General features: G+C 42.0%; 1 protein-coding gene across 2 annotated transcripts in view; it reads left to right on the top strand.

Moving 5' to 3' along the window:
• Nucleotides 1-15,141, top strand: part of slc44a1b (solute carrier family 44 member 1b) — a 32,513-nt gene extending 17,372 nt beyond the window's left edge. Inside the window, exons 9-16 of one of the 2 annotated variants that reach the window (XM_078244428.1) lie at nt 4,090-4,276; nt 4,756-4,924; nt 5,536-5,692; nt 5,994-6,077; nt 6,319-6,456; nt 6,889-7,125; nt 9,267-9,365; nt 13,799-15,141. In XM_078244428.1, coding sequence (XP_078100554.1) covers nt 4,090-4,276; nt 4,756-4,924; nt 5,536-5,692; nt 5,994-6,077; nt 6,319-6,456; nt 6,889-7,125; nt 9,267-9,365; nt 13,799-13,822 — 1,095 coding nt within the window. In that variant the 3' untranslated portion in view covers nt 13,823-15,141. Of the gene's footprint in view, nt 1-4,089; nt 4,277-4,755; nt 4,925-5,535; nt 5,693-5,993; nt 6,078-6,318; nt 6,457-6,888; nt 7,126-9,266; nt 11,067-13,798 lie in introns of those variants that run through there. The other variant, XM_078244427.1, reaches the window with a different exon arrangement.
• Nucleotides 15,142-17,500: the final 2,359 nt, after the last annotated feature.

Genomic DNA, 17,500 nt, shown 5'->3' with positions numbered 1-17,500 from the left:
CGGGAACTTGCATAATTTGCGGAAAAATTGCAAAAATTTCGGGAACTTGCAAAATTTGCGGGAACTTGAAAAAATTGCAAAAAATGCAGAAAATTACAAAAATTGCAGAAATTGTGAGTACTTGCAAAAATTGCAGAAAATGTGGGAACTTGCAAAAATTGCGGAAAATTGCGGGAACTTGCAAAAATTGCCAAAAATGCTGAAAATTACAAAAATTGCAGGAACTTGCAAAAAATTTACAACAAAATTACAACAATGTCGGGAAATTGCAGAAAATTGCGAAAATGTCGGGAACTTGCAAAAATTGCGTGAACTTGCAAAAATTGCAGAAAATTGCGGGAACTTGCAAAAATTGCTGAAAATTGCAGGAACTTGCAAAAATTGCGGGAACTTGCAAAAAATTTACAACAAAATTACAACAATTGTGAGTACTTGTAAAAATTGCCAAAAATTTCGGGAACTTGCGAAAATTGCGAGAACTTGCGGGAACTTGTAAAAATTGCAAAAATGCAGAAAATTACAAAAATTGTGAAAAATTGCAGGAACTTGCAAAAAATTTACAACAAAATTATAACAATTGTGAGTACTTGTAAAAAATGCAGGAACTTGCAAAAATTGCAGAAAATTGTGGGAACTTGCAAAAAATGCAAAATGCAGAAAATTTAAAAAATTGTTTGTACTTGAAAAACTGCAAAAAATGCAGTAACTTGCAGAGATTATGGAACTTGCAAAAAATTGCAAAAATTGCAGGAACTTGCAAAAAATTTACAACAAAATTACAACAATTGTGAGTACTTGTAAAAATTGCCAAAAATTTCGGGAACTTGCGAAAATTGCGGGAACTTGCAAAAATTGCAAAAAATGCAGAAAATTACATAAATTGCGAAAAATTGCAGGAACTTGCAAAAATTGCAGGAACTTGCAAAAAATTTACAACAAAATTACAACAATTGTGAGTACTTGTAAAAATTGCCAAAAATGTCGGGAACTTGCAAAAATTGCGAAAATGTCGGGAACTTGCATAATTTGCGGAAAAATTGCAGAAATTTCGGGAACTTGCAAAATTTGCGGGAACTTGAAAAAATTGCCAAAAATGCAGAAAATTACAAAAATTGCAGAAATTGTGAGTACTTGCAAAAATTGCGGGAACTTGCAAAAATTGCAGAAAATTGCAAAAACTGCGAAAAATTGCAGGAACTTGCAAAAATTGCAGAAAATTGCAAAAATTGCTGAGAACTTGCAAAAATTGCAGAAAATTGCGAAAAATTGCGAGAACTTGCGAGAACTTGTAAAAATTGCCAAAAATGCAGAAAATTACAAAAATTGTGAAAAATTGCAGGAACTTGCAAAAAATTTACAACAAAATTATAACAATTGTGAGTACTTGTAAAAAATGCAGGAACTTGCAAAAATTGCAGAAAATTGTGGGAACTTGCAAAAATTGCAAAAAATGCGGGAACTTGCAAAAATTGCGGGAGCTTGCAAAAAATGCGGGAACTTGCAAAAAATGCAAAATGCAGAAAATTTAAAAAATTGTTTGTACTTGAAAAATTGCAAAAAATGCACTAACTTGCAGAGATTGCGGGAACTTGCAAAAAATGCAGAAAATTAAAAAAATTGCAAAAAATGCAGAAAATTACAAAAATTGCAAAAAATGTGGGAACTTGCAAAAATTGCAAAAAATGCAGTAACTTGCAGAGATTGCGGGAACTTGCAAAAATGCTGAAAATTACAAAAATTGCAGGAACTTGCAAAAAATTTACAACAAAATTACAACAATTGTGAGTACTTGTAAAAATTGCCAAAAATGTCGGGAACTTGCAAAAATTGCAGAAAATTGCGGGAACTTGCAAAAATTGCGGAAAAAATGCAGAAAATTACATAAATTGCGAAAAATTGCAGGAACTTGCAAAAATTGCAGGAACTTGCAAAAAATTTACAACAAAATTACAACAATTGTGAGTACTTGTAAAAATTGCCAAAAATGTCGGGAACTTGCAAAAATTGCAGAAAATTGCGAAAATGTCGGGAACTTGCAAAAATTGCGAGAAATTGCAAAAATTTCGGGAACTTGCAAAAATTTGCGGAAAAATTGCAAAAATTTCGGGAACTTGCAAAATTTGCGGGAACTTGAAAAAATTGCAAAAAATGCAGAAAATTACAAAAATTGCAGAAATTGTGAGTACTTGCAAAAATTGCAGAAAATTACAAAAACTGCGAAAAAATTGCAGGAACTTGCAAAAATTGCAAAAAATTGCAGAAAATTGCAAAAATTGCAGAAAATTGCAAAAATTGCGAGAACTTGCAAAAATTGCGAGAACTTGCGAGAACTTGCAAAAAATTGCAAAAAATTGCGGAAAACTTGCAAAAATTGCAGGAACTTGCAAAAAGTTTACAACAAAATTAGAACAATTGTGAGTACTTGTAAAAATTGCCAAAAATGTCGGGAACTTGCAAAAATTGCAGAAAATTGCGAAAATGTCGGGAACTTGCATAATTTGCGGAAAAATTGCAAAAATTTCGGGAACTTGCAAAAATTGCAAAAAATGCAGAAAATTACAAAAACTGCGAAAAATTGCAAGAACTTGCAAAAATTGCAGAAAATTGCAGGAACTTGCAAAAACTGCAAAAAATGCGGGAACTTGCAAAAATTGCGGGAACTTGCAAAAACTGCAAAAAATGCGGAACTTGCAAAAAGTTTACAACAAAATTACAACAATTGTGAGTACTTGTAAAAATTGCCAAAAATGTCGGGAACTTGCAAAAAACGCAGAAAATTACAAAAATTGCAAAAATTGTGAGTACTTGCAAAAATTGCGGGAACTTGCAAAAAACGCAGAAAATTACAAAAACTGCGAAAAATTGCAAGAACTTGCAAAAATTGCAGAAAATTGCGGGAACTTGCAAAAAATTCAGAAAATTAAAAATGCTGACAATTACAAAAATTGCGAAAATTGCTGAAAATTTGCGGGAACTTGCAAAAATTTCGGGAACTTGCAAAAATTTCGGGAACTTTCAAAAATTGCGGGACTTGCAAAAATTGCGGAAAATTGAGAAAATGTCGGGAACTTGCAAAAATTGCAGAAAATTGCAGGAACTTGCAAAAATTGCGAAAAAATGCAGAAAATTACAACAATTGTGAGTACTTGTAAAAATTGCCAAAAATGTCGGGAACTTGCGAAAATTGCTGAAAATTGCAAAAATTACGGGAACTTGCAAAAATTTCGGGGACTTGCAAAAATTGCGGAAAATTGCAAAAATGTCGGGAACTTGCAAAAATTGCAGAAAAAGTTTACAACAATTGTGAGTACTTGTAAAAATTGCGGGACTTGCAAAAATTGCAGAAAATTGAGAAAATGTCGGGAACTTGCAAAATTGGCAGAAAATGCAGAAAATTACAAAAATTGCAAAAAATGCAGAAAATTGCAAAAAATGCAGAAAATTACAAAAATTGCGGGAACTTGCAAAAATTGCGAGAAAATTGCAGAAAATTACAACAATTGTTAGTACTTGTAAAAATTGCCAAAAATGTCGGGAACTTGCAAAAATTGCAAAAAATTGCAAAAATTGCGAGAACTTGCAAAAATTGCAGGAACTTGCAAAAATTGCGGGAACTTGCAAAAAGTTTACAACAAAATTACAACAATTGTGAGTACTTGTAAAAATTGCCAAAAATGTCGGGAACTTGCAAAAATTGCAGAAAATTGCAAAAATGTCGGGAACTTGCAAAAATTGCGGAAAATTGCAAAAATGTCGGGAACTTGCAACAAATGAAAAAAATTGCAGGAACTTGCAAAAATTGCGAAAAAATGCAGAAAATTACAACAATTGTGAGTACTTGTAAAAATTGCCAAAAATGTCGGGAACTTGCGAAAATTGCGGAAAATTGCGGGAACTTGTAAAAATTGCGGGAACTTGCAAAAAATGCAGAAAATTTAAAAAAATTGCGAAAAATTAAAAAAATTGCGGCAACTTGCGAAAGTAACGGGATCTTGCAAAAATTGCATATATATGTGTGTGTGTGTGTGTGTATATATATATATATATATATATATATATATGTACGTATTGTGTGTGCGTGTGTTTCAGATGATCCTGCTGCTGCTGATGCTGTTCATGAGGAAGCGTGTGGCGTTGACGGTAGCTCTGTTCGCCGTGGCGGGGAAGGTCTTCGTGCAGCTGCCGCTGCTTTCGCTGCAGCCCTTTGTCACCTTCACTGCCCTGCTGCTGTTCTGGAGCTACTGGGCCCTCACGCTGCTGTTCCTGGGGACCAGTGGTCAGTCTCATTCCCCCTGCTCTCTCATTCCCCCTGCTCTCTCACGCTGCTCTTCCTTCCTCATTCCCCCTGCTCTGGTGTTACCCCCTTCTCATTCCCCCTGCTCTGGTGTCCCCCCCCTCTCATTCCCCCTGCTCTGGTGTTTCCCCCTCTCATTCTATGTTTATTATTAATATCATTATTTATTTTTATTATATAGAGTTCTAATATATTAACCTAATATTTTAGTGATTGTGTTGAGTCTTCCCTCTGCTGGCGATCACACAGAACTGCAGCTTAAAAAACATAATTTACATCCAGCAGAGCATGCTGGGAGCTGTAGTGTGAGGATGTTTACATTCAGCAGAGCATGCTGGGAGCTGTAGTGAGGATGTTTACATCCAGCAGAGCATGCTGGGAGCTGTAGTGTGGGGATGTTTACATCCAGCAGAGCATGCAGGGAGATGTAGTTTGTGCTGAGACTTGTTCTGGCTGTGCAGGGAACCCGGTCCAGAACGAGGAGACGGGTCTGACGGAGTTCCGGCTGACGGGTCCGCTGCAGTACCTGACCTGGTACCACGCGGTCGGGCTGGTCTGGATCACCGAGTTCATCCTGGCCTGCCAGCAGATGACCGTGGCCGGCGCCGTCGTTACGTACTACTTCACCAGGTCTGTACAAACGGCTCCAAAATCACCATCACCAAACCCACCAGACTCCATGTAAATAATCAGGACTTTTATCATCGTAAAACACACTTCATTCAAAGTGGACAGAAACTAAATAAAACTACCAAAAGCCGTCTTGGTTCATCTTTCCACTGTTCCAACAATCACCACTCTGGTTTGGTTGAAATAAACCCTTAATTCACCCATTTACATGTGGAGATATGCTGGCTCTATACACGCTAAAAGTACTGATAATTTACATGGAGTCTGGTGGAAATATGCTGGCTCTATACACGCTAAAAGTCCTGATTATTTACATGGAGTCTGGTGGAAATATGCTGGCTCTATACACGCTAAAAGTCCTGATTATTTACATGGAGTCTGGTGGAGATATGCTGGCTCTATACACGCTAAAAGTCCTGATTATTTACATGGAGTCTGGTGGAGTTTGGTGATGGTGATGTTGGGGCTGTTTCATGTTAAACTAAAAGGATCTTCCTCTTTAACTAAAAGGTCTATCTCTGTAGGGATCCATCCCATAATGTTGTCAGACTCTTAGAATATTAATCTGGTTGTAAAGGTAAAGTTACCGTATAACGTGGACTCTGTTTCAGGGATAAGAACCGTCTCCCGGTGACTCCCATCCTGTCGTCGGTGCTGCGGCTGGTCCGGTATCACCTAGGAACCGTTGCTAAGGGAGCCTTCATCATCACGTTGGTCAAGATCCCCCGACTCATCCTCATGTACCTGCACAACCAGCTCAAAGGAAAGGTACAAAACCTTATCACACAAGGCTGATATAAAAGAGACTTCAGATACAGTATTAGGGGACCACTAAGGCCTATATAAAGAGACTTCAGATACAGTATTAGGGGACCACTAAGGTCTATATAAAGAGACTTCAGATACAGTATTAGGGGACCACTAAGGCCTATATAAAAGAGACTTCAGATACAGTATTAGGGGACCACTAAGACCTATATAAAAGAGACTTGTCTGCTGTAGACCTGTATCTGCTGTCTGTTTCTCTAACCTGTCTGTCTCTCTAACGTGTCTGTCTCTCTGTGATCAGGAGAACGCCTGCGCTCGCTGTCTGCTGAAGACCTGTATCTGCTGTCTGTGGTGTTTGGAGAAGTGCCTCAACTATCTCAATCAGGTCTACCTGTCTCTCTCTCTAACCTGTCTGTCTGTCTAACCTGTCTGTCTCTCTAACCTATCTGTCTCTCTGTCCGTCTTTCTATCTGTCTCTCTCTCTCTCTACCTGTCTCTCTAACTTCTCTGTCTCTCTCTGTTTCTCTGTCCGTCTGCCTGTCTGTCTTTCTACCGGTCTCTCTCTCTCTCTCTCTCTCTCTACCTGTCTCTCTCTCTAACCTGTGTGTCTCTCTGTAATTACCCAGAATGCCTATGCAGCGACGGCCATCAACAGCACCAGTTTCTGTACGTCAGCGCGCGATGCCTTCGTGATCCTGGTGGAGAACGCTCTCCGCATCGCTACGATCAACGCCATCGGAGACTTCGTGCTCTTCCTGGGGAAGGTCAGTCTCTCTGGGGGAAGGTCAGTCTCTCTGGGGGAAGGTCAGTCTCTCTGGGGGAAGGTCAGTCTCTCTGGGGGAAGGTCAGTCGTCAGTCTCTCTGGGGGAAGGTCAGTCTCTCTGGGGGAAGGTCAGTCTCTCTGGGGAAGGTCAGTCTCTCTGGGGGAAGGTCAGTCTCTCTGGGGGAAGGTCAGTCTCTCTGGGGGAAGGTCAGTCTCTCTGGGGGAAGGTCAGTCTCTCTGGGGGAAGGTCAGTCTCTCTGGGGCTCTGCTGGGATCCCAAACAACTGTTCTGGTGTTGAGAGATGTTAAAACATACTTCAGATGACAGAAGTGTAAATAAAGGTTATATGAATGAAGACGTAACGGTTAGGTGTGTGTTTGTGTGTGTGTGTGTGTGTGTGTGTGTGTGTGTGCGTGTGTGTGTCTCCCCCAGATCCTGATCGTCACTGCGACAGCGTTTGCTGGCGTGCTGCTGCTGAACTCCCAGCGTGACTACGCCGAGTGGCTGCTGCCGCTGGCCATCGTGTGTCTGTTCTCTTTCCTGGCGGCTCACTGCTTCCTGTCGGTGTTTGAGATCGTGGTGGACGTCCTCTTCCTCTGCTTCGCCGTGGACACCAAATACAACGACGGCTCGCCGGGGAACGAGTTCTTCATGGACAAGGCTCTCATGGTGAGACACAAACATATATATCATATAATCACATATATATCATATAATAACATATATATCATATAATAAACATATAAACCTAGCACAAGAAGTAAGGACATGTGTGTTTGGTAGATTATTTCTCTGTGGTAACAATGCTTTTTGGCAGTGAATCTTATACTGTTGGAAAGCCTGTTTAGTTCCCTTCAGACGCTGCCCCATCGGTAAGGAACAGGCATTTGTGGGACGAGCAGCAGAGCTGAGGATGGGGGTTACGCCCATGAACAATTTGCCAAATCTTCTCTGTCAATGCCAAACAGCTTATTCTGCCGTTGACTGGTTTGGTGTTTGGTGGATCATAGGGTCAAAGTGTGGAGAAGACGGGGAGGATGCTATGCTGATTGCTACAGCAATAGAGTAACACCTTTTGGTGGAGGCAGTGTGATGGTGTGGGGCGGTATCTCCCTCACTGGAAAAACGAGGCTCGTCATCATTGGAGGTAATCTCAATGCAGAGAGAAATAGAGATGAGATTCTGCAACCAGTGGCAATCCCATATCTCCACAGTCTGGGACCGAACTCTATCCTCCAAGATGATAACGCTCGCCCCCACAGGGCGGGGTTTATCAGAGACTACCTCCAGAATGGGGGAGTGGAGAGGATGGGACGGCCTGCCAGCAGTCCTGACCTCAACCCCGTTCAACACTTGTGGGATCAGCTTGGGCGTGCTGTTGGTGCCAGAGTGACCAACACGACCACGTTGGCTGACTTGCGACAAATGCTGGTTGAAGAATGGGATGCTGTTGTGGCTGTGTATGGTTCTTCCTCACCTCCTCCTCCTCTTCTTCACCTCCTGGTGACCAGCATGAGGAGGAGGTGCCAGGCTGTTGTGGCTGTGTATGGTTCTTCCTCACCTCCTCCTCCTCTTCTTCACCTCCTGGTGACCAGCATGAGGAGGAGGTGCCAGGCTGTTGTGGCTGTGTATGGTTCTTCCTCACCTCCTCCTCCTCTTCTTCACCTCCTGGTGACCAGCATGAGGAGGAGGTGCCAGGCTGTTGTGGCTGTGTATGGTTCTTCCACACGCTACTGAGGCTCCTGTTTGTGAAATGAATCAATTGCCAATATGTCCTGTTTCTTCAAACTTCACCAAACACCAAACCAGTCAACGGCAGAATAAGCTGTTTGGCAGAGAAGATTTGGCAAATTGTTCATTTTTCACTTAAATATAAAAATATGAAACAGTATATGTGTCATACATTAAAAATATATAAATAGTTAAGGATGACACAATAAATCCCAAAGGCTTATTTCCATTGTGGTCCCTATAAGGGAAGGGGGAGAGGACATTCATTCATCATACGTTAAACAAATGCATCCACATTACACAGAAAAATGAACAATAAAAACAAATAAAGACTGATGGACTCCATGCCACGCCGCATTGCTGCAGTCATTCAGACAGGAGGAGCCCCAACTGAGTACTGAGTGCTGCACATGCTCATACTTTTCATGCTCATACTTTTCATGCTCATACTTTTCATGCTTTTTCATGTTCATACTTTTCATGTTCATACTTTTCATGCTCATACTTTTCATGTTCATACTTTTCATGTTCATACTTTTCATGCTCATACTTTTCATGCTTTTTCATGTTCATACTTTTCATGCTCATACTTTTCATGCTCATACTTTTCATGTTCATACTTTTCATGCTCATACTTTTCATGTTGGCCAACATTTCTAAAAGTCCTTTTTTGTTTTGGTCTTCAGTAATATTCTCATTTTCTGAGATACTGAATTTGGGATTTTCATTAGTTGTCAGTTATAATCATCACAATTAAAAGAAATGAACATTTGAAATATATCACACTGTGTGATGAATGAATATAATAAATTTCACTTTTTTAATGGAATTACAAACATAAATCAACTTTTTCATGATATTCTGATTATATGACCAGCACCTGTATGTAATAAACATAGCTTTATCTCTCATGGTTGGAACATAGCTCTAGTTTAATAACATCAGCTTTAAGCTGAGGTTGTTATGTTTTAAGGGAAGATACTTCAGGAAATGACATCCCAACAAGCACCAATGAGCAGCGTTCAGCCTCCCGCTGCAGAGCATTGTGGGAGTTAACCTGTTCCTGTGTTTGTGTGCAGGAGTTTGTGGAGAGCAGCCGGCGGTTAGGCCGAGCGGCGGAGCGTGGGCGGACCCGCGTGAAGGAGGCTGCGTCGGTCGGGGCGGAGATGAAGCCCATGGTGAGTGACCGCGGTGTGGAGTCGGAGGGGGCGGGGCTGGACGGCTGCGGCTGGGAGTGGGAGGAGCTTCAGGAGTTCCAGGTGTACTACCTGCTGCTGGGCGTGGTGCTGGACTGGGCGATGACGCCTCACGGCGACGGAGGTGGCTTGGTGCTCTGTCTTAGCGAGGACGTCGTGCTCTTCCTCTGCGTCTACCTGCCCACCTCCACGCTCTTCCTGTTCGCCAGCCTGCTGCACACGCCAAGCACCGCCCCTGTCACACACACTACCCAATCAGCTGCCGCCACCGCCGCAAGCTGACACGCAGCGACACCTAACGCATGCTAACTGAAGCACAGCGACACCTAACGCATGCTAACTGAAGCACAGCGACACCTAACACATGCTAACTGAAGCACAGCGACACCTAACACATGCTAACTGAAGCACAGCGACACCTAACACATGCTAACTGAAGCACAGAGACACCTAACGCATGCTAACTGAAGCACAGAGACACCTAACGCATGCTAACTGAAGCACAGAGACACCTAACGCATGCTAACTGAAGCACAGAGACATCTAAAGCATGCTAACTGAAGCACAGAGACATCTAAAGCATGCTAACTGAAGCACAGAGACATCTAAAGCATGCTAACTGAAGCACAGCGACACCTAATGCATGCTAACTGAAGCACAGCGACACCTAACACATGCTAACTGAAGCACAGAGACATCTAAAGCATGCTAACTGAAGCACAGAGACACGTAAAGCATGCTAACTGAAGCACAGAGACAACTAAAGCATGCTAACTGAAGCACAGAGACAACTAAAGCATGCTAACTGAAGCACAGAGACACGTAAAGCATGCTAACTGAAGCACAGAGACATCTAACGCATGCTAACTGAAGCACAGAGACACGTAAAGCATGCTAACTGAAGCACAGAGACATCTAACGCATGCTAACTGAAGCACAGAGACACGTAAAGCATGCTAACTGAAGCACAGAGACACCTAACACATGCTAACTGAAGCACAGAGACATTTAACGCATGCTAACTGAAGCACAGAGACAACTAAAGCATGCTAACTGAAGCACAGACATTTAACGCATGCTAACTGAAGCACAGAGACAACTAAAGCATGCTAACTGAAGCACAGAGACCCGTAAAGCATGCTAACTGAAGCACAGAGACACGTAAAGCATGCTAACTGAAGCACAGAGACACGTAAAGCATGCTAACTGAAGCACAGAGACACGTAAAGCATGCTAACTGAAGCACAGAGACAACTAAAGCATGCTAACTGAAGCACAGAGACACGTAAAGCATGCTAACTGAAGCACAGAGACATCTAAAGCATGCTAACTGAAGCACAGAGACACGTAAAGCATGCTAACTGAAGCACAGAGACACGTAAAGCATGCTAACTGAAGCACAGAGACACGTAAAGCATGCTAACTGAAGCACAGAGACACGTAAAGCATGCTAACTGAAGCACAGAGACATCTAAAGCATGCTAACTGAAGCACAGAGACACCTAACGCATGCTAACTGACACATGCTAACAGACAAATGCTAACAGATGCATTACCCTTCATCATCGTCATCATCATCATCATCATCATCATCATCTGGACCAAACTGTTGACTTTCTGTTTATTTGTAATTATTTTTTTACTTTTGTATGTTTATATTTAAAAAGTATTTTAAAGTTTAAAGTGTTTGTTTTTATTTTGTCACCGTGGTGCTTTCAGGGACTCGGCAGATAATCAGAGATCTCAGCTTTGTGTTTACGTCAACGTTAGATTAAATATAATAATGTAAACGTTGAGGTTGTCTGCTGGGTCCTAAATCACTCAGACCTGAAGTCACGGAGCGAGTTTAACATTAAAAACATGTTGGATCCTTAAACTGGACTCCTTATTAAAGCTCCATATTCTGCTCATTTTCAGCTTCATAACTGTATTTAGAGGTTGTACCAGAACAGGTTTACATGGTTTAATTATCCAAAAACACCATATTTTAGTTGTATTGCTCATTGCTGCAGCTCCTCTTTTCACCCTGTGTTCAGGTCTCTGTTTTAGCTACAGAGTGAGACCTCTCACTGCTGGAACATCTTTGTTGGCAGTCGCACATGCTCAGTAGCTAGGTAAGGACTACATGCTCAGTAGCTAGGTAAGGACTACACGCTCAGTAGCTAGGTAAGGACTACACGCTCAGTAGCTAGGTAAGGACTACATGCTCAGTAGCTAGGTAAGGACTACATGCTCAGTAGCTAGGTAAGGACTACACGCTCAGTAGCTAGGTAAGGACTACACGCTCAGTAGCTAGGTAAGGACTACACGCTCAGTAGCTAGGTAAGGACTACACGCTCAGTAGCTAGGTAAGGACTACACGCTCAGTAGCTAGGTAAGGACTACACGCTCAGTAGCTAGGTAAGGACTACATGAGCTAGCTAGGTAAGGACTACACGCTCAGTAGCTAGGTAAGGACTACATGCTCAGTAGCTAGGTAAGGACTACACGCTCAGTAGCTAGGTAAGGACTACATGCTCAGTAGCTAGGTAAGGACTACATGAGCTAGCTAGGTAAGGACTACACGCTCAGTAGCTAGGGTAAGGACTACACGCTCAGTAGCTAGGTAAGGACTACATGCTCAGTAGCTAGGTAAGGACTACATGCTCAGTAGCTAGGTAAGGACTACATGCTCAGTAGCTAGGTAAGGACTACATGCTCAGTAGCTAGGTAAGGACCACACACTCAGTAGCTAGGTAAGGACTACATGCGCAGTAGCTAGGTAAGGACTACACGCTCAGTAGCTAGGTAAGGACCACACGCTCAGTAGCTAGGTAAGGACTACACGCTCAGTAGCTAGGTAAGGACACTAGTAGCTAGGTAAGGACTACATGCTCAGTAGCTAGGTAAGGACTACATGCTCAGTAGCTAGGTAAGACTACATGCTCAGTAGCTAGGTAAGGACCACATGCTCAGTAGCTAGGTAAGGACCACATGCTCAGTAGCTAGGTAAGGACCACACGCTCAGTAGCTAGGTAGGGACCACATGCTCAGTAGCCAGGTAAGGACTACACGCTCAGTAGCCAGGTAAGGACTACACGCTCAGTAGCTAGGTAAGGACTACACGCTCAGTAGCTAGGTAAGGACTACACGCTCAGTAGCTAGGTAAGGACTACATGCTCAGTAGCTAGGTAAGGACCACATGCTCAGTAGCTAGGTAAGGACTACATGCTCAGCTAGCTAGGTAAGGACTACATGCTCAGTAGCTAGGTAAGGACTACACGCTCAGTAGCTAGGTAAGGACCACACGCTCAGTAGCTAGGTAAGGACTACATGCTCAGCTAGCTAGGTAAGGACTACACTGCTCAGTAGCTAGGGTAAGGACTACACGCTCAGTAGCTAGGTAAGGACTACACGCTCAGTAGCTAGGTAAGGACTACACGCTCAGTAGCTAGGTAAGGACTACATGCTCAGTAGCTAGGTAAGGACCACACGCTCAGTAGCTAGGTAAGGACTACACGCTCAGTAGCTAGGTAAGGACTACACGCTCAGTAGCTAGGGTAAGGACTACACGCTCAGTAGCTAGGTAAGGACTACATGTTCAGTAGCTAAGTAAGGACTACACGCTCAGTAGCTAGGTAAGGACTACATGAGCTAGCTAGCTGTTTCTCCAACTTCAGTAGAACAAGGCAGGATTAGCTGGGAGACTTCTTCTAAACGAGGGAACACTTCCACCTTTGTGTGAATACCTGCAGAACAGGGACATGGAAGTAGTTCTTTTGGAGATTATGGTGAACTAGTGTGTGTTGTAGTGGTGTGTTGTCATTGACAACGAGCTAGCATGCTAGTCAGGTCGGCCAAAGTGAAGGCCTTGGTAAGGTTTGGTAAATCTGGCTTAAAAACACAATTCAAATGGGGTACATTATTGAAAAAAGTTTGAGAACCTCTGGTCGACGATCATAGAAACAACGTAACCAATAGCAACACCGATCGATGGTCGAATGGACGCCAACACGAGAGCTAAATAATAAAAAGACCTTTGGTCTGGTTTGGTGGAGACATGACTTCAGAGCTCCTCCCAGCTGACTGACTACCCAGAATGCTTCACTCTCACCTCCATCATTCCTCCCAGCTGACTGACTACCCAGAATGCTTCACTCTCACCTCCATCATTCCTCCCAGCTGACTGACTACCCAGAATGCTTCACTACCACCTCCATCATTCCTCCCAGCTGACTGACTACCCAGAATGCTTCACTCTCACCTCCATCATTCCTCCCAGCTGACTGACTACCCAGAATGCTTCACTCTCACCTTCATCATTCATCCCGGCAGACTGACTACCCATAATGCTTCACTCTAACCCGCCGTTCTGTGTGTTTGACCGTCAGAAGGGAAGTTTTAACCACGTGACTGTTTCCTGTTTCCTGTTTCAGGCTCCGGGGACGAGTTCTGCTTGACCAAAATCAGCCGTTTGGGACTAAAGAGACATTCCAGAAGTTTATTTTTGCCGACGTGTAACATGTTTACTATGGTTTCACTCCAGGGAGAACAGTATTTTAATACGAAACTGTAAAAACGTAACAATGTAACGAAGCACTTTATATATCTGCAGATTTTAAAACCCAATGATGCATTTCTTCGTCCTTTTTTATAAAACAAAACTCATCGCTCACAAGTTTTTCTTTGTTTTTTTACAATGAGAAGAAACAAACTCCAAACTGGGACTGGACGCCATGTTGGATCAAGAATCTGAGCAGAGGTGAAAGCTGCTCCACCTCTGATTGGTGGAACAGAGACGGGGGGCAAAGGTTTGATCTGATTGGACGTTTTTGCCGCTGACAAACTCGGATTATTATTCTAAGGATCTGACAACATTATGGGATGGATCCCTACAGAGATAGACCTTTTAGTTAAAGAGTAAGATCCTTTTAGTTTAACATGAAACAGCCCCGAAATCACCATCACCAAACCCACCAGACTCCATGTAAATAATCAGGACTTTTATCATCGTAAAACACACTTCATTCAAAGCGGACAGAAACTAAATCAAACTATCAAAAGCCGTCTTGGTTCATCTTTCCACTGTTCCAACAAACACCACTCTGGTTTGGTTGAAATAAACCCTTAATTCACTCATTTACATGTGGAGATATGCTGGCTCTATACACGCTAAAAGTCCTGATTATTTACATGGAGTCTGGTGGAGATATGCTGGCTCTATACACGCTAAAAGTCCTGATTATTTACATGGAGTCTGGTGGAGATATGCTGGCTCTATACACGCTAAAAGTCCTGATTATTTACATGGAGTCTGGTGGAAATATGCTGGCTCTATACACGCTAAAAGTCCTGATTATTTACATGGAGTTTGGTGGAAATATGTTGGCTCTATACACGCTAAAAGTCCTGATTATTTACATGGAGTTTGGTGGAAATATGTTGGCTCTATACACGCTAAAAGTCCTGATTATTTACATGGAGTTTGGTGATGGTGATTTCGGGGCTGTTTCATGTTAAAAAAATATATATATATATATTCAATATTCACTAGAAACTATTCACATTTAACAAGCTGCAATCACAGAAGTTTTAAAATGACTCAATCCGAGTAGTTTTAGGGGAGTTAGTAGGAGATTAATTTAATAGTTTAATAACTAATCCATTAATCTTTGCAGCTCTGTTGGACTCAGACGTTGTGTTTCTGTGTGGATCTGGAGAACAATGAGGACGTTGTTCTGTGTGCAGTTTTATGAATAATGATGTTTATTTCCTGAGATGTTCAGCTTTTGTGTTTTGATGGTTTTTCTGTGTCGTGCTTAAAAGTGATCATCCGCCAAAAAACTGAACGCCGTCTGTGGGAACGTGTTTATATACTTCCACAACTTACATAGAAAACTGTGTTTCACTGGATGTACTGGCCCTTTAAAAAGGTAAAAAGTTAAAATAATATAAGACTATAATCGGTCAGATATAGTGGAAGCCTCATGAATGAAATCCAGTCATTTTGAGGGAGAAACAACATTTCAAACAAAGTTAGGAGCTTGTTTTTCCGCTTTAAAAAGGTATTTTATATTTCAGGTATAAAGTACTCTGTGGGCTATTATCTGTCAGATATACAGTATGAGTCATGAATGTTCTGTGTGTTAAATATCTGACAGATTATAGCCCAAAACAGAACATATAAATCAGACATGATGCTCAGGCAGTTTAGTTTTTATCTCTGCCGTTTTGGTCTTTAAATCAAATGCAGAGTCCGATTCCGAGACCAAAAAACTTTAAAAAGTTAAAGTACTACAACTCTGGGCTTCAGGGCGTTCCCCGGTGACGACGAGCACTTTTTGGCGGCGGTCACTTTTTGCAAAACGGCCTGCGACTGTTCCCGTCATCCACTTCCTTTCAGAATAACTTGACCTGGTCAGAGAGTTTTGTCCACTGAAAAACATCTTCACTGAAAAGTTTTCTTCTGCAGAAAGAGTCTCTAACGTCTCTGAGACGCTCCGAGCATGTTCACTAATTGCACTAAAGATGGCGTCAGTTTAAAGTAGCTGTAAAGTATTCTAGATGAACCGTGTTTGTAGCTCAGATATTAACACACATACACAGAGATACACATACACACACAGGTACACACACACACACATATACACACAGGTACACACAGGTACACATATACACACATACACAGAAATACACATACACACACAGGTACACACACACACACATACACACAGGTACACATATACACATACACAAACACACACACATATACACACAGGTACACACAGGTAAACACACAGACACACACACACACACATATACACACAGGTACACATATACACACTACACAGAGATACACATACACACATATATACACAGGTACACACAGGTACACATATACACACTAGGGTACACACACACACACATACACACACAGGTCCACACACACACACATATACACACAGGTACACACAGGTACACATATACACACATACACAAACACACACACATATACACACAGGTACACATATACACACAGGTACACATATACACATACACAGAGATACACATACACACACAGGTACACACAGGTAAACACACAGACACACACACACACACACATACACACAGGTACACATATACACACATACACAGAAATACACATACACACACAGGTACACACACATATACACACAGGTAAACACACAGACACACACACACATATACACAGGTACACACATACACAGAGATACACATACACACACAGGTACACACAGGTACACACACACACACACACATACACACACAGGTACACACACACACACACACACACATATACACAGGTACACACATACACACAGGTACACACATACACAGAGATACACATACACACACAGGTACACACACATATACACACACAGGTACACACACACACACACACATACACACACAGGTACACACACACACATATACACACAGGTACACACACACACATATACACACAGGTACACACATACACACACAGACACAGGTACGTAACCCTTAACCCACGTTCAAACGTCCCCAAAAGAAAACAACTTTAAAATCAATCGATGGAAATATTTAAATCTTTTTACACATTTAATCACTTTCATGTTTAGTTTGGATCAGAGTTTCAGATAAACGTGTCTGAGCTGATTATTGGTGAAAATAACTGATTATATAATAATTTTGATATGAAACACATGGGGATCATTATATACAGATTACTATAACAAGATGTGTAAACATGGATCTCAGAGGGTTTTAATCATTACTGATTGGTGTTCCTCTGTCATCTGTTGACCAATAATCTGCCTCAGTCACTAAATCCAACCAATCAGCACACAGAGGAGGAGCTTGGGATAGAGTTACAGCTTCCTGCATGTCCATGTTCTGCTCTGTATGACAGCGTGTCATCTGCGTACGCTGTGAATCATCTGCTGTTAGACTGACTGTAAAGCGTGAATTATACTCGCCGCAGCCCAGCTGGCGCGTGCAAATGTGCCATCATGGGAGCGCTGTAACTGTTTATACCCGCGCTGGTGGTCGTGACACTAGCTGCAGTCTTCTCCTGAACAGAGGTGGCGCTAATGAGCAAAGGCTACAGACTTTGCTCC

This window comes from Sander vitreus, unplaced genomic scaffold, assembly GCF_031162955.1.
Source record: "Sander vitreus isolate 19-12246 unplaced genomic scaffold, sanVit1 ctg234_0, whole genome shotgun sequence".
NCBI classification, from domain to species: Eukaryota; Metazoa; Chordata; class Actinopteri; order Perciformes; family Percidae; genus Sander; species Sander vitreus.
The sequence above is the reverse complement of the archived record's forward strand: the minus strand, read 5'-3'. Positions and strand labels throughout refer to the sequence as shown.